Below are 17,004 nucleotides of genomic sequence, written 5' to 3'. Positions count from 1 at the left end.
GCTCCTCTTTCCTGTTCACTCACATGTCTCCAGTCTTTTTTTTTGTACCTAGAATAGTCTCACTATTCCCCGTTTGCCTCCACGAGCCTGCTGTTTCCAGGAAATTATATAATGTTCAGTTGAGATGGAAATCTGGAGGATGAAGAGAGTTTAATTACTCATTGGGTAGAGAAGCCAAGTCATTTCTTTATTCAGAGTTGTTGTCTTAAACTGATGTCGTCAGTTCTGAAAGGAATCAGGTCTTTTCTGTCTGGCTGGGGCTCTGTAGGCTGTCAGTGACCCAGACCTGGGGGAGCACCCAGCCGGTACCAGCGGCCCTGTGGGGTAGCACTTTGCATGGCTCTCGAGGAAAAGGCACCTTCAGTCAGTTTCGGGGGTGAACCAGCTCTCTCTGCACAGAGACCCATGTGCTTCCCCATTGCAGGGCTGGAACCCCTGAGGCATCGCAGGTGGGCTTAGGGGGACGTGGCCTGGTTGGGACGGTGACAGTCTGCTGTCTGTATGTCTAGTGGTGGCCCAAAGGCTGAGGAAGCTAGATTTTCCTGTGAAGGACAGTGAAGAGCCCAGCGCCCCTGGGGCTGACAAGAACCACTTCCTGAGACCCAGAGGGCCTGGAGAGGACACTGGGAAGGTAAGTGCTGCAGACACTCCTGGCCTGAGTCCTTCCTTGGTTTGGGCTGAGGTGTGGGCGGAGGGCAGCCAGTGAGGCAGGGCAGCCAGATCTTTACCTCGCTCCCTGAGGGGACGGTCACGTTTTTAGGGCCACGGGAGTGTATTTGTAAAGCCTGTTGCCCTGTTTCTTGTCCCTCCTTCTGGGAGTGCTTTCTGAGGGGTGGGGTGGGCTTGCCGGCGCTCTGTCACTCATGTGGCTCTGCCCCCATGCAGAGGACAGAGGAGGTTTGCTGAAGAGTTGCTATTCCCACTCACCTCACAGAGTAGACCGTTCTCATTTGCTACAATTCCTCTCAGGTGGTCACTTCCATTCAAGGAAAAAACCACTTCTGTCAATTTTACTGGGTAAGAGTCCGAATGTTTTACAAGCCCCACTTGACGCCCCTCTGGAGGAGGTATGCCAAAGTTCAAGTTCAGCAAAGTTGGTGCGGGCCACTGCCCTGGGGCTGTTTGTTAGGAGGGTGATTTATGACCTACAGATACGTTCAGAAGCGCAGCACAGAGGGTCTGGCTGCCGTGTGCTGATGTCAGGCTGCACTTAGTTTATTTGGAAGATGCTGGTATTTTCGGACCCACGCCAGTGGGTTTGCTTGGCGAAGCTTCTAACATCAAAAAGTTTGTCTTATAAATCTTTATGGCTTTTCCCTCATTTTCGGTGAACGGGGGCCATGCGAACCTTGTGCTATTGTCCAGGCCCTGAACTGCAGTCTTTCATCTTAGAACGTGCTCCCCTTCCGGCCGCGCCGTGCACGGTTCTCGCCGGGCCGGCAGCTCCCGGCTGTTCCTGCGGCGGCGGCCCCGCGGGAGGAAGTGCCGGCGTGGCTGTGCTGCTCGCAGCCTCGGCAGCCCTGGGCCCTTTCGTCCTTACCTGTTTCACTGAACGTGGCCTCACAGAAGATACCGTGGCCGAAAGAGTGGGCATAATAGTCACAAATTTTTAGACCTAAGCCACAGACTTCCTTGGGAAGAAAGGAGCTATGTTTTCCTACACACTCAGGGTCAACTGGCCATGCCATTAAATGCACGGTTTGCCTTTGATCTGCAAGTGGAATAGTTGAGGCGACCCCTCTGTGGCAGACTTGCCAGGTCTGTAGGCGGCCCCTGATGGCCACAAGCTGGGGAAACAGTATTAGCTGCTGTTCCTCGAGCCTCGAGCCTCGGTAACTGTGCAGGCATCTTGTCAGGCACCTGGCAAAAATCTCGCTGAATCCTCGCAGCAGTGTGGTAGGTGCTGGCAGCTCTGTTTCTCAGCTGGTCGAGAAACTTCCCCCCAACCCTGTCGTGTCTACTTGGGCGTCTTTTCTAGCAACGGAGGCAAGGCACTGCTAAGCCTCTGAGGCTGCAGATCACGTAACCCAGAAAAATCCCCTGCCCCGTGACTCAGGGAGCCTTCCCCGCGTTTGTTTCACTTAAGGAAAAGGACTCCAGGGTGAGATGGAAAGGGAGTTGGCTGTTGCCAGGCAGAGCCCTGCGTGTCAGGGGCCAGCAGCCAAGTGAGTGATCCAGGAAGTCATCCAACTGCAAACCAGAAATTGTTCTTAACCCCTCACTCACTCACTGTCCGTGGCCCATAGCAAATTCGCCCATCTGCCCCGACGGGGTCAGAGGGTCCCGAGAGCCCTGGGAACTGCCTCCAATGTCCACTGGCCTCTGGGCCCCGCGGGAGCCGTTCGACCTCCCAGGGCTCTGGCCTGCCCCTTGGTCCGAGAGGGAATGACCCCACGGGGTGAGAGCCAGTTCCTTTGGCGAAGGGTGTCTACTTGGCTCCTCCCAGACTGGCCCTTGGTGTCTGCGGAGCAGTCTGTGCTCTGGATGTCGCCTGCGGCCCCCGCCTCGTGCAGGGGAGCAGTGCGGCTGCCTCGTGCTCCCTGCCCACCCCGGGTCAGCTCGGCAGCTCCTTCCTGGTGGCAGACGGTGATCTTCCCTCCTAGCCGGGCGGGACTGCCCTCCTGGATGGTCCGAGGGCTGCTCTCTGACGACGGGGCTGCTGACGGGCCTCTGTCAGGCGAGGGTTAACAGAGGATTTGTTTATTGAATCACGAAGTAGCTGTCACGTGATTTTAATCAAAACACCATTTCCCTGACAACAGTGATGTCAGTCTTGTTATTGCAGGAAGGAGCAGCTGCGAGGGACAGTCAGGCTGCAGGCCGAGCCCGGGTTCGGAGGCTCAAATCGAGGGACGCATCATAAATAATGCTTGCAGGCACCGACGTGCCACATCTGCCCTCCTCTTCCTCTTCTCTCTGTCCTGACGGCCTGTCCCGCACAGACACTGGCCGGAGCCCGGCCCCCGTGCCCCCCAGTCTCCGCTGAGATTGCACCTTCTGCGCTCCTTCTACCCTTGGTTCTACTTCTGGTTTTTCCAGTTTTCCTTATTTTCCCCAAACTCAGTCATTTGGGCCCCTAGGATCTCTGGCCTCTGACTTCTGGCTCCTGGCTCTCCTCTGTGTTCGAAACCAGCACCTACTGGTGAACCAGCAGACCTGCCAGCCTGAGGTGGGGGACTGTCCAGCAGCTCAGGAGTCTCGGCTCCCTTCGGAGCCAGCTTCCTGGGGGCGGAGGGGCTGCTGTCCTGTCCTTTCTCTCCTGAGGGCAGGTCAGGGGAGCATAGGGCTGCCTGAGGGTCTCCAGGGCAGTTCTAAGGAGCTTGGCTGTGGGTGCCTAAAGGCTAAGAGCTCCTTAAGGAAGGGCCAACCTCAGGGTTGCAGGATTAGTTCTCTTAAGCCCAGAAAGACTACAGGAGGCCTGCGTCCAATCCAGCTGAGGACTGATCACAGGATCAGTGCGGGGAGGTCGGCGCGGAGCGCTCCCGGGGCCAGTGGAGCAGTGTCCGCACGCCCTGCCTTCTCTTGGCGCCTTCTCCTCTCTGGGCGCTGGGGACCAAGCAGCTGTCTCTGCAGAGAAAGATACCCAGGCCCTCCAGCCCTTCTCTCTCCAGGAGCTTGGCCTTAGAATTTGGGCGATGGATGAAAAAGGCCTCCTAGGTGGGACATGGATTCTCATGGATGTTCCTTCATCTGTGGTACCCATGGCTGGTGCTGCCCAGAACTCATCATTGAAAACGAAGAGATCCTGGGCAAAGTTCTTGGTTCTTAACCTGGAGCAGGTGCTCAGAATAGGGCAGCCACCCTTAAGTCTGTGACGGGATGTTGTAGGCACCAAGCAACCATTTTCTGTGTCCAGTGTTGGGATGCTCAAGAGTTAAATGAGAAGACAGGGAGAGGTGCGATACTGTGACAAGCCATTAAAGGGAGCTGGGGGTCTTCTGAGTGCTTTCTTGTTGGAGGCCGTGCTGGGCCAGGCTGCGTCCGAACCTTGCAGTAAAGCTGTGGTTAACTCAGCTAGTCTACGTTCCCAAGTTACCGCTGGGATAACGGGCCTTTGCAATGATTTGCCCAGGTTAGCGGCAGGGCTGGGAGTGGTGCCAGGGGCTGAGGACTCAGCCAGAGGTTCCCTGCTGCCTCCCGGGCTGTCCCTGGCAGAGAATGGGTAGGCTCCACCCTACCTGGAGGGCCTTTCTGGCCAGAGTGGCTGCTCCAGGGGGTGGGCCGGGGAAGCTAAGCTCTGTTCTCCCAAACCTGCTCCTGGCCAGGCCCTCCTTGCCCAGCCCTTTCGTCCCCGGGGCCTGCTCCAACTGCCTACCTGCCCTTTGGCCCTCTCTCGGCTGGCACAGGGACCCTGCTAAACATCTGGGCTTCTCTAGTGACCAGAGGGCAGTTCTAGTGGGCCCCAGGCTGGAGTCGTTTCGGCTGGGAACTCGCTGGGAACTCGGGGTCCCGCAGCGTGGCGCGCTCCTAGGAAAGGCCTTGGCCTTTCCCGCGGTTCATTTGTGTTCCACCCCCCCAGCTCTGTGGGTGGCCCTGGCGTGGTGGTGACGCACTCACTCCTGAGGGTCAGGGTCCCCAGTCAGGCCCCCTTTTGGTATCTCAGGCCCCATTCAGGGAGTGAAGAGAGAGATGGAGTCAGAAGCTCTCAAAGCCTGCCTGATAGGGAGAGCGACGGCTTCTCCCTTCGAGAGGCCAGATCCCCGATACCTCTGTCTTCTGGGCCCAGATTTTCTGAGCTCTCTGCCCAGCCAGCTCTTGGGGGCTCAGCTGCAGGGGAAGTCCACCTCCCACGGGCAGTGTCCTCTCCCCCCACGGGCAGCGTCCTCTCCCCCCACATCCGGGTTCCTCACCTGGTGGCTCAGCCCTGCAGCTGCTTCACCTGGGCTTCACACCAGCTCTGAGTCAATGCGCTTGGGAAAGTCCCTTAGAAATTTATACAAAGGCAGCTATCAATGCTCCCTAGGGGTATTTGCAGCTATGGGTCCGGAGGAATTCAGCTGCACCAGCGGACTGGGACATCTATAGCAGGAAGGCTCCTTAGTCGAATGGCTGGAGGCACAGAGCAAGCTCCGCACTCGGCCTGACCTGGCTTCTGGGTTTGGCCTCAGTGATTTGCCAGTGATGGCTAGTGTCTGAGGTGAGTGTCCAACCCCTTCACTTCAGTCAAGACCCACATCTGTCTCCCAAGGGGACACTGTAAAGTATGAGCCATGGGCAATATTCCATCCCTCCAGAGCTCCTCCACCTTGTCATTTCTTTTGTTTTTTAAAATTTAAAGAATTTTTATTGGCGTATAGTTGATTTACAATGTTGTGTTAGTTTCAGGTGTACTGCCTTATCATTTATTTGAAGTGACATCACTGGGGCCAAAATGAGAAGGGCAGAGCGGCTGTACCCTGTGCAGGTGACATTTATTTTGTAGCTATGTGGCACCCAGGATTTAGTGCACAAAGCCCAGAACTTCCTCCCATGGTGCCCTGGGGCTGCAGGCAGAGCAGGGGCCTCTCTCCCTACCCGGATCCACCCAGGGAGGGATGGGAGCGCTCAGCAGGGAGGCCCTACCAGAACGGTAACTCTGAAGCGCGAGGGGTTGCAGACCGAGTGGCTTGTGCTCTGAGTCAGGGGTTAGAAATCCCTCTAACCCCGTGAATGGGCCTTAGGGGGTCCAGGAACCAACTCCTCCCCTGAAATGATCTGTCTAAAGTTGTATGTCTGTGTACGTATGTTTCCTAGGAAGAGGATCCAAAGCTTTCATCAGCATGTCGAAGGGATCTGTGAAACCTCAACTTAAGAACTAGTGGGGTGGAAAGGAGCAGACGTCCAACAACAGAACCTTGGGTGGGGCCCTGACTGGTGGCGATGGAGGTGGGCTCTGGTGACCGCAGACACGGCATCCCCTTGGAGGTGTGGGCACAGCTGACAAGCTCTAGACCCCAGCCCAGCTGGGCAGGGGCCCTGGATCTGGAGCTCAGGTCGCCCTTGAGCCTTCGGCTCACGAAGGCCACAGACCGAAAGATGTTCTGCACAACGTGAAGGTCAAGGGCTTGACTGGCGGCTAAAGTTCTGGCCAGTCTCCGCAGGCAGGTCTGTGATTTTTGCCTGTCCCCTGGACATGGGGGGGTTGCTATTGGCAACACAAAATCCAAATGATGGAGAAACTTGGTGGGAAAGGGGAAAGTTCGTAAAACTTCGTTACTGAAATAATAGTGTTTTCCTTTAAAAAAAGGAAAAAGCAATTGAAACGCAGTGTTACTGAATTCTCGGTTGCAAACAGAGACGACAGCCGTTCGGGGCAGGACTGAGCGCCTGAGGCAAGCGGTGCGAGGCAGCAGGGCAAGTCGGTGGGGAGGGCTCCGCGCTCTTCCCGCCCTTGGCCGTCTCCCCCAGGCCTTCCACTCCCACCAGGGCCCGTGGATGATCCCTCAGTTTGGACGCTGTCTCAGCTCTACAGCACGGGCTCAACTGGAATGGTCTGAGTGAAACCAAAGCCTAAACTTGCTGCCAGAAAGTAGGATTTTTTTTTTTTTTTTTTTTTTTTTGGCCGCACCACTCCGGCCTGCGGGATCTTAGTTCCCCGACCAAGGATGGAAACTGTGCCCCCTGCAGTGGAGGCGTGGAGTCTTAAGCACTGGACCGCCAGGGAAGTCCCCAGAAAGTAGGACTTCATAGTGCCCTTTCACTCAGGGTCTGGCACTAAAACAAGTCTCGAATGTATGAGAGTGCCCCAAATGCCTCCGCAAACGGATTCTCCAGCACCCGAGGGCACTGAGCTGGTTCCTGCCTCTCGGAGGGGGACCACAGTGCGTGCACGTGTGCGCGTGTGTGTGCGCGCGCGCAGCGTTGAAACCTTTCGCACGGAAGATGTGCCATCGTAAGTGCCAGTGTCTGGCTGGGCCCCCATTCCCTCCCTTTGCCCTGCAGCTTGTCATAGGTGAGCCCGAGGCGCCCGCCTCCCCTCCTGCTGCTTCAGAGGCCCTTGCCCGGCTCCGTCTCTGAAAGTCCAGGAGGCCCAGGCAGCCCGGGCCTTGTCCGTGTGCAGAGTGCGGTTAGCAGCGCTTCCGTCAGCGTTCTCAGCAGCTACCGGGTACTCCGGCAATTTCAGAGCAAGGTATTATTTACCCTGCTGACGTCAATGAGAACATATTATCCACTGTCCTTTTCTGCAGCCTGAAATGAGCACCAGAGCTCAGGGAACACAGCCACCTTCCGTACTTTTCAAAATTCCACCCGAGGCCTGATGGGGGAAAGGCCCTATCTCATCCACCTGACAGTCATATCACCCAGGCTCTTAGAAAACAAGTTGTTTTTATTTTGATTAATTCAAGAGGGTTGGAAACGTAAAAACAGTACATTTTCCTTGCAGAAAAGTACCCCATTTAAATTACGTTTGATACAAAGATCATTTATTAAACTGCATTTTAAGCAATTTTCTAACATTGAGTGACAGGTTACATTTTGATTTTTTTCACATTGGAGCTATTATGATTTGCACTCAAAATACCAAAGCTATTGAACTCACCATTTTCTTAGTAATTAAAAAAAAAAAGCACACAGAAAAAAAAAACTACAATTAGATTAATTTAATCAAAAGTAACTCTTTCACAAACCAAACATCCAGCAAAGACCACCCTCCTCCCTTCAGAAATAAGCAAATAATCTTGCCCTTTCTACAAAGTGCAAATATCTCTGTATCAATTTTACTTCCTAAATTGCAATCCCCAAAGAGAAGCAAACCTCCTTTTCTCTCTGGTTCTTTTTCCTTCAGAGATTTTGGTGGAGGCAGATTTCTTTCGCCATCAGTAGTGGGACAGTATCACCACGTGTATTTCCTTGATTGAGCAAATCTTGAACAGATAGATAGGCATCACACAGCCAGTGGCAAGTCCCTGTTATCTGTATTTGCTAATATAACATTATTCCAATCTGGGGTCATATTTTTCCAGGATGTTATTTTGTACTTCTATTTTTAAAGCTCCTCCCTAACCCACCCACTTTGCCTCTGAAGACAAAAGTATTCAAAGTATGTTATTTTTTTAACCCTAAAAGTGCTTGATCAGCACTTCTACTTGATGGGCCTTAACTGTAAAGATACTTTATCCCCCTCCTCAGGACTGGGCTGAGCTCCTGATTCTTCTCTGAGCAGCACCCTTTCTTGGGGTTGAGTCTGTTGGTCTGCGATGGTGGGCCGAAGCAGTGCAATTTGGCCCCTTGGCAATCAAGAAAGGGTGTGTCCCGTCATATACTTTGGCAGGGAGTTACTATATTGTGTGAGGTGGAGAAATGAGACATCTGTGATGTGAACCTGAACTTCTGTAGTTAATTGGACACTGGAAAGATGGTGATCTGCGGGGTCTGTGTCTCCCTTGGCCTTGTTCATGCAGGGCCACCTGGACGACTACAGCTGTTACCTGGAGGGCAACTCTTCCCCCAGAGCCAGGCGGCTGTCAAGTGGGAGTAAGGTTTCGGGGACAATGTCACATTCACCCAGTGCTTAACCGAGGTGGGGGCTTTGTTTATACAGCTGTTTGCTCATGAGAAGAGTCAGCTGCTACCCAGGAGGGAAGAGCGTGGAGTGAGAAGCCAGAACACCCAGAAGCCCGTCCCGCCTCCGCCACTCACGGGCTCTGTGGCTTGGACAAGTCACATAGCCTTCCCAGAGCTCTGGTTTCCTCAGCCGTAAAACATGAGGACTATCCGCTCAACTAACAACTCCATAGTATTGTTGTGAGCGTTAGAAAAGATTACTCGTGAAAGTGCTTGGTAAATTAATGTACAGACAGAAGCTACTGCTCCTTTTGGACAGACAAGCTGAGTGCTTGGGCAGGAACCATCAAACCTATCATCACTGGCTGTGGGCTGTGCTGCTGCCTATGTCTCAATCTCTACAACAGTAGGTGCCCCATTCTGCCAAATGTGTTGAAATCTGCCCAGATGTGGACAAGATGGTGGTATAACCAGGGCGGCTGTGAGTCTTCTGGAATCAGCCAGGCTACCTTCACGGGGAAAAATGGTGAAACAAAGATGTGAGGAGCACTGTGAGACCAGGGACTCGGGGTGCAAGAGGGGCTGTGGAAGGCCAGCCTGAGGTCATCTCGTGCCTTCCAGGGGCTGCAGGCTGACAGACACAAAGAGCTCTATAATTAGTCTCTTCCCTGGGACCACACGCCAGGGAGGAACAAACCAGCGAACCTGTCAGAAGGGATACGTACATTTGTTATCATTTGTTTTGTCCAGTTTAGAAAGAGAGGCAGATGATACTGCGCTTGTCTTCCACACATCACTCTGAAGATAAGTTCTGGAAAAATTTCCAGAAGCAACAAAACGATCAAAGATCCCTGCCTATACAATGACTCCAACTTACTACCTGTTCTCCAGTTTTTACCTTTGATGTCTAGGCACAAAGAGACTGAGCGGCTTGGTGGCTTCCGAGAAGGCAGTTGAGGCAGTCCAGCTTAGGGGTACACATGCAGCCAAGGTGAGACCCGGCACAGGGGTTCTGCAACTGTTCACTGGGACCAGTGTCATCCAATGACCCTACGAATTGTCTCAAAGGAGGACGAATGTGAAAACTTATCTAGAGTGAGATTTTCCTTAAGCCAACAGGGAGCTTAAGTGTAACTGCTGATACAGGCTTTTAAATGTAATCCAGGGCTAGAAATTCTGACCCCAACGCAGAAGCCAGTATTTACTTGGGGCCTGACTGCAGCTGGGAGGACCCGGCAAAGGAAACCATTCATTTCCTCAGGTCCACGTGTGTGCACCGCCCGCACCTGAGCAGGGGCTGCTCTGACCACCGTGCACCTGGACCCCCGAGCAGCCAGAGTGGGGGCTGCAGCTTTTCACCTTTCTTTAGTTTCTCGTTGGCCAGCCAGTCACTCTTGGGCTGTGAACACACCCTTCTTCCCGACTCTAACAATTAGGCAGAACTCATTTCTCTGAGAACCCCCCTTTCAGGCAGAGAGGAAGAGGCCAGCGCCACCACGAGTCCCTTCTGCAGAGGCCTTTCGTCGGCTGGGGGCGACACTCACACGAGGCGGTCCCCTCCCTCCCCATAAGGGCACAGGCCCCCCATTACTCTGGGGTGAGGGCTGCCTTTAGTCCCGATCACGGGCTCCTGCCTGTCACGCCGGACTGACTCAGGACACAGCTTCAACACTCTGAGGAAGAAAGGGACTCTGACTTTCTCTTTCCTTGGAGGCAAAGTTTGATGCAGAAAGGCAGGAGTCCTTTAGTTCCACCTCCTAGTCCTCCTTGGTGGGCCCCAGGTGTTTCCCCTTACGTGGAGGTTGGAGGGTCCTCCTCTGTGTTCCCCGGGCAGCAGGAGAGCGGGGCAGGGCTGGGCGGGGCCGGCCCGGGCGGGGCAGCAGGAGGGCGGGGCAGGCCTGGGTGGGGCAGGCCTGGGCGGGGGACAGTCTGCGCAGCTCACCAGTTTCAAGTGGAACATCCACCCTCTGCTGCGCTAACGTGCTGTTTGCCTTACAGGGACCAGCATATCGGCTGCATGGACATACTAGAGACACACTCGCCCAGCTGGAAATTGCAGAGCTAGTGCATTTTCCCCAAAGCAGAGACTAATAGCCCTGGATTAAAAAAAAACAAACAAAAAAAAGCATAAACAAAAAATAGAGTACCACACATATTGCACTTTTTGCTGAATGAAATTTTTACCTCACGTTCATCTCACCAAAGTCTCTTCAGAGGAGCCTGGTTTACAAGATAATAAAGCTAATGGTTATTATACAGTAGTGTACACACTGCTAACGTGAAACAGACTGGAAAGAAAGTCATTATTTCAAAGTACCTCTAGTACTAAGCCTTCGTAGTGTTACTTTAGTATCTGTGAAGAGAAAACTGCTTGGAGGCTCACATAGGTCGCTCACTAGTCGGGGGACAGAGCAACGGCGATGGTCAGACGGGGCTGGGAAAACACCTGACTGACGGACGGCACCAGTCTCCTCTCGCCAGCTTACGTTTCAGCAAATACAGATTGTTATGGAATTTATTGATTTCTGCTTGAAATAAATGAGAAAAGCAAACAGGAGCTAACAACATAGTCCAGCAGGGTGGGTCATGCTATTCACCCCACTGTCTTCAGTCTGCACAGACCCGGCCACGGCTGGGTGCTCCCCAGTGTCTACCTCTGGGGCCTCGACCCTCCCGGGGCCTCTCCCGCCTCATCTGTCAGCCCAGTCGTCCTGCCGTAGCTCCCGGCTTTCCTGGGCTCAGTGGCTCATGGCCCTGTGGGGGACAGGCATCTATGCCGATCTGTGACTCTGCCATTCCGGGGACTCTGAAATGAGCGGCCCCCGTTTTCAATCTGGAAGGCATTTTACTTTCATAAATATTATAGCGCTTCTGTAGAACATTTTGGGAATACATCCTTCAGTCTAAACAAATCAAGCCCTGTTTTATAACTGCCTTATTTTGCAAAGACTTAAAACAGATTAGAGATCTTAATGAAAGGATCTCTTAAATGAAATGATGTTGTCTATTTCATGAAATCATCAAACTTAAGCATGAGGAGGAATAACAATCCGCAGAAGGAACCTAATTCTTTCTTCCTGGGTTTTCACTGCGTGTTGTCAAATCACAAAAATGAGTCCTCCACACCACCCTTCCTTGCTCACACCCAGACTCCAACCCCAAGCAGAGGGCCTCTGTGGAGCGTCCTGGCACCAAGAGGAGCCAGGACAGAACTCCTAGACCTTCCATGTTTCTCCCCACCTGCCTGGACACGTACTACAGAGAGGAAAGGCAACTTAAAGGTGTTTTCTAGATGCAGCATCAGTGTAGTATCTCTCTTCTTTGTGCTTTAAGGAAGATGCTTTGTGCTTAACGCATTCATCTGCTGATAGGACAAGCCATTCTAAAGGACAGAAACGATAGACTTTGTAAATAACACTGAATTTGTAACACTTGGATGTTACTGTCCAAATGACAGGTTACTCCTTACTTCTAAGTATACAGTCAACTAGCCGTAGCATCTTTTTTACTTATTCTGATGATTGGATCGTAAGGGTTAATAATATACACTGTGTTTGGCAGACGATCTGCTTAAATGGTTAACACATCTGTGGTCTTTTGAATATTGCTGTAATACTTGAACATTTCATTGCAAGTCAAAACTCTAAGGAAATTAAGGATGTGATTCCCACATGGTGGAAAACAAACTCTGAAGTGACTTTGGATTTAGCATCGACATAAATGGAAAACTGTTGGTTTCTACAGAAAAGAAATCATTAAAGCATGATCTGGGGGGAAAAAGGCACAGCACTACCACTTCACATGGGAGATAAAAGTTCATTTTTCTCGTCCTTAAAATTTCTAAGCCCTATATGAAACTGTCCAAATATACAAAGCTCAATAAACGACTAGCAACATCTAGTGTAAAGTCAAAGTAGTTATTACATTTTAAAAGAGACGCTAGGTCCTCTAAAGACCAACTGCCCCAAACCAGAAGTCTCCACAGAAGACTGTGCAGGAAGAGCCCGTCTTCCCCGGCCCAGGGCAGCTGCTCTTGACGGTTTCTTGAGTTTCCTGCCCCTGGTCTCCACTGCGGTGCATCTCTTGGTTCCACAGGTGACACCTTTGGAGCTCCGAGGACACTGTGACACTCTGTGACCCAGGGCACCTTCTGAAGAGGTGTGTCACCTACTCTCAGATGGAGGTGACTGCCAGTCTCAGGGGTGCGTTCCTGCTGTTACTCAGTGGACCCTGAAACAAAGCTCACGCTCTTACCGCTTGGGGACAAGTTACATCAGCAGCTTAGAACTTATGATTCACTGACAAAGTACAACTTTCTTTTATTTCCTGTGCATCAAATTTCATTATGTATTCTTGATTTGCCTTTAAGGAACATGCTGTTGCTTGGTTTCAGTGAAAAATGTATTGCGTTTTTTTTTTTTTTTTTTTTTGCCTATATGTAACGGCACACATTTTTTCCTGCTTTCGCCAAGGTTTCCCTCAATAATGAACTGATGTAGTTCTGTGTAAAACCTAGGTCTGGATGTCTTCTTCTTATAAAACTTTTGTTGATGCCTCTGACGAGAGTTTGCTCCACTTGACCTAAGGGCACGAGCTGCAGCCTACAACTATGTTCCAGCACTTGCCACAGAAAACCGTGGTGGGACGGAGCCAGGAGGAAGCAACATCCACCCGGCCAGGCCCTCTGATTCCAGTTGGGTGACTTGACTTTTTCCCCATCAGGGAGAGGCGGGGAAAATAAGTTTTAAATTGAAAAGGCTGGAATAAAAATAGAAATACACACGCTCTTCACCTGACCCGCCTCACTTCCTGCGCTGAGGTTAATTTACCAGGACGTAGCCACTGTGCTGTGGGTCCACGGCTTCCAGCATTTCACAATCAAAGAGTCCAGGGAACTCCGAGAGCGCTAGAGGGTCGTAGCTAGAGGGGGCCTCCTGCAGTCCTGAGCTCCTGGGACAGCCCGGCGCCGCCACGCCGCTCTGCTGGGCTCCGTCCAGGGAGTACTGACAGGGAGCGGGGCGCTCTGGCTCGGGCGAGGCCGCGCCTGGCAGCTCGCAAGTCTGATAGGAGAACGGTAAGGGTGCCCGGGCGGCCCCTGAGTGCGGCGGTGGCGGCGGCGGGGGAGCAACCCGGGGACCCGGCGAGGCGGACAGCGGCTGCAGCCCCATCTCCCGGTACTGGCTGAGGAAAGGGCTGTACTGCATTTGCTCCGAGGCAGGCTCCAGGACGGGGCTCAGGGGCTGGGTCAGGCTGAAGGGCGGCGGCTGCTGGGGCGGCGGCGGTGTCTCCTGGTGGGGAAGGGGCTGCGGGTATGAGCTCTCTGCTATCTGCATCTGATTAAAATATGCCTGCAGCTGAGACTGTTTCTGGAGGAAGAGCCGCTTCTGTTGGAGTCTAAGTTGGCAATACCAAAAGAAAGAATTTTAAATCTTCTTCAGTGACGGCAATTTTAATGTAAATCCAGTATCAGTCATTAGTGTCCGTCCTCCCACTTCTCTCTTTCCCACGGCAGGAAAAAAAAAAAAAAAAGTGGGGGTAGGAACCAGTCATGTTTGGTTTCTTAAACCCAATCTTATTTTTTGTCCCCCAATTCTGGCTGATCCCTCAGTGCTCAAGTGAACACGAATTCCTTTTCTCTAAGACTCCTTTTTCCTCCCTATGAAACAAGAGGCTGATTTCCCATCTGGAGTGTTTTGAAGCGGGGCTGACACCTTGGTCTCTGTGGGTGTCTGTAGCTTGATGGACTAGGGTAGCTCTACCTTGGCCAAGATGTTTCTACTAGTGAGGCCTGGGGGCACGGGATTACTACAAGGGAGGATGGAGGCCTTCTCTCCAGTGTAACCCACTTAAGCTGCAGTAGCTCACAGATCCTGAAGGCTTAGGTCTATTCATAGCCCCAAGGGGAAACACTAGGAGAAAAAGAAAACAGAGCCGCTCAGGGCTGCTACTCCCTGACAGGCCTATAGTCCACGGACAGTGGAATATCCATGTTAGCAGATTGAAACCTCTTTTCCTGGTAGAGGCAAACACTAGGGGAAAGGACAACATACCCAGCTTAAGTCTGCCACAAAGAAAGTGATTTCTTTGGCCAACCACCATCTCTCACCTGTGTTCTTGCAGCTGCTGTTCAAGGCTCCGTGGTGGTTCTTTACAATAAAGCTGACAGGTGTTCTGGGCTTTTGACAGAAGGCTGGGCTTCTGGAAGAGCAGAAAAATACAAGCGTGACATGTTGTCATCTAGGACGCAGTCATTAGACTGTCCTTCTGCCTGGAGGACGAAGCCAAGTGAGTCCTCCAGAATCTGCGCAGGATGCAGGGACTGACACTTGCTCGTTGAGACCCTGGGAGAACCTGTGGCCCAGCAGCATTGGGTCAGCAGGCCTGGGCTGTCTCAGCTCTAACCTGCTTCACTTTTCTGTCTCTAAAAGTCCTCTAGGACCGGGAGGTTCATGGAGACTAAAAACAATGAGAAAAGTGGAGTTAGATCTATAGCAAAGGCCACAGCACCTGCTGAATGAACAAATGATTCATTCTTTATGGGATCTACGTTGCATCATTTTTAAAGATTTGTGGGCACCAATAGAGAGCTGATAGTACATTTTTTGCTGACTTGAGATTTCCATTTTACTTATTATTCACTAAGAGGCATAACATAGAAGCAAAGAAGCCAGGGTTCCCTTTCCTGCTGCTCAGTGGCAGTACCCTTCCCTGGGGTCTGAGGACAGACCTTTTCTGCTGCCAAGACAGAGCATAAGGCTAAGTCTGAACATGTTTCTAGAAACTACAAGTGCGGAGTCAGACCCACCTGCCTATAAAGGAATTAAGCAGCTGCCCTAAAAAAATACCAAGCAAAACAGGTTCCTGCTTTGCAGAAAGGCAGGTTCGGGATGGACAAAGTGAGCTGGACAACAAGGGGGAGGATCCCACCTGGAGTCTGTGCTGCAGGTACTGGGCCTCCAGGCTGTGCCGCTGGGAGAGCTGCGGGTGCGCGCTGCCCGGGAGCGCAGACACGCTCTTCTGCTGAGGAGGAGCTTCTTCCTGAGGAGCAAGGGGTGGAGACACTTTCAATTTCCCACGTGGGAGAAAGTTCCAAATCTCAGTTTAAGCACCTTGGCAAATGTCCAAGGGGAACTCCAACTCTGCTAAGACATAATCCTCCATGCTTTTACAGCAACTAGTAGGCTGAGGGTTAATCACTTTGCAGAAAGTGTGTACATGCATTACCCGTAGTAAACGATAACCTAGTCAGTACTGGAGCAAAGGCCCCCTATGTCAACAGAAGGTTATTACCTTCATGTGGGCACCAAATGCTATAATATCCCTGATGTACTGAAAATGGGCTCAAATAAAATGTATTAAATAAACAGCAATATTTTTTGTATTTTTAGCATAAATAATTCACTTATAATATTTAGTGAAGTGATAGCACATCAAAAATAGTGGCAACAAGCGTCTCACTTGTACTATTATTTGTAATTTCTGTGTGTGTGTGCATGAAGGGAGGGGAGTTCAAGGGAGACTCTAAGAGGTATAATTCATATAAAATCTGCCCTAGGAACCGAGCATCGCTTGACAGCGTCCAAGCCTCCATGTGGTACTGATCACCTGGGCCAGCGTGGAAGGGTCTAACCCAACCTGTCGGGCAGATGGCAGCAACAAGGAAGGCCTTCAGGCTGTGGTCTTTCCAAAAGAACCTGTTTGCTCCAGGACTGGAGTAAATCCTCTAAATGAAATGACACACCATCAGGACACACTGATGCCTTATTCTCACCCAGCCACTGTGGGCAGGGCCCAGAGCACGCACCTGAGGGCAACTGCTACCCAGGTCTTGGAGCTGAGGAGCAGGTGATGCCAGGTTAGGGTCTGCCTCTGATCCTATTTGCTCATAGAGCAACTGCACCTTGTTCAACTCTAGGATTCCTTTGGTTCTAGCCAGATTCTGAAGGTGTTGTCTAAATGCTACAATTCCTGAAAGAAAGAACAACGACCAAACAGTTTAAATAAAACACAAGGCCTTTCAGTGACCAGAGGTATGAAACCAACATGGCAACAAACCCCACCCAGTCCTACAACACAAGAGCTGTAGGAGCCAGCAGAGAAGGCAGGCAGTCACCTTGGGTGAGGGAAGTGTCTGATGCCCGGCGGCCCTCTCTGAAGCTCACTGGAGACCTGTTGTGGGCCTCTCGTTTCTGGGAGCTCAGAGCCTGCATGGTGGGGTTGGCAGGCCTCAGGCTCACGAACGGAGACGTCATGCGGGGTGAGGGCTGATGGGCTAACATGATGTCCTTAAGGGAAGGCTTGTCCTCAAGAAAGTGCAGGTCCCTCTGAACAGACCCCATATCATACTCTGAGTCCACACTGTCAAGGGAGGGGTTGTCACGCACGGAGAAAATTTTCCCTTCAAGAGAAAAGACAAAACAAAACACAACACCAATAGGACCACCAATAAATCACAACTTCTTGGAACATGGGATACAAAGCACAACCAGCTTGAGTTTCCACAGCAACAATGCCCTTAAT

The 17,004-nt window shown here is 51.8% G+C and overlaps 2 protein-coding genes across 6 annotated transcripts in view; one reads left to right on the top strand and one right to left on the bottom strand.

Moving 5' to 3' along the window:
• PPP2R1B (protein phosphatase 2 scaffold subunit Abeta) overlaps positions 1-10,590 on the top strand; it is a 35,690-nt gene extending 25,100 nt beyond the window's left edge. Inside the window, exons 15-16 of the mRNA XM_036862034.1 lie at positions 510-631; positions 10,483-10,590. Of these exons, the coding sequence (XP_036717929.1) occupies positions 510-631; positions 10,483-10,575 (215 nt within the window). The 3' untranslated portion in view covers positions 10,576-10,590. The remainder of the gene's footprint in view (positions 1-509; positions 632-10,482) is intronic.
• Positions 7,289-17,004, bottom strand: part of SIK2 (salt inducible kinase 2) — a 135,185-nt gene continuing 125,469 nt past the window's right edge. For 3 of the 5 annotated variants that reach the window (XM_036862026.1, XM_036862027.1, XM_036862028.1), the window contains 5 exons: positions 16,598-16,882; positions 16,289-16,452; positions 15,412-15,522; positions 14,591-14,682; positions 12,894-13,878 (listed from right to left, as the gene is read on the bottom strand). In XM_036862026.1, coding sequence (XP_036717921.1) covers positions 13,305-13,878; positions 14,591-14,682; positions 15,412-15,522; positions 16,289-16,452; positions 16,598-16,882 — 1,226 coding nt within the window. In that variant the 3' untranslated portion in view covers positions 12,894-13,304. The other 2 variants (XM_036862029.1, XM_036862030.1) reach the window with 2 other exon arrangements.

Source organism: Balaenoptera musculus, chromosome 8, assembly GCF_009873245.2.
Source record: "Balaenoptera musculus isolate JJ_BM4_2016_0621 chromosome 8, mBalMus1.pri.v3, whole genome shotgun sequence".
Lineage (NCBI taxonomy): Eukaryota > Metazoa > Chordata > Mammalia > Artiodactyla > Balaenopteridae > Balaenoptera > Balaenoptera musculus.
The sequence above is the reverse complement of the archived record's forward strand: the minus strand, read 5'-3'. Positions and strand labels throughout refer to the sequence as shown.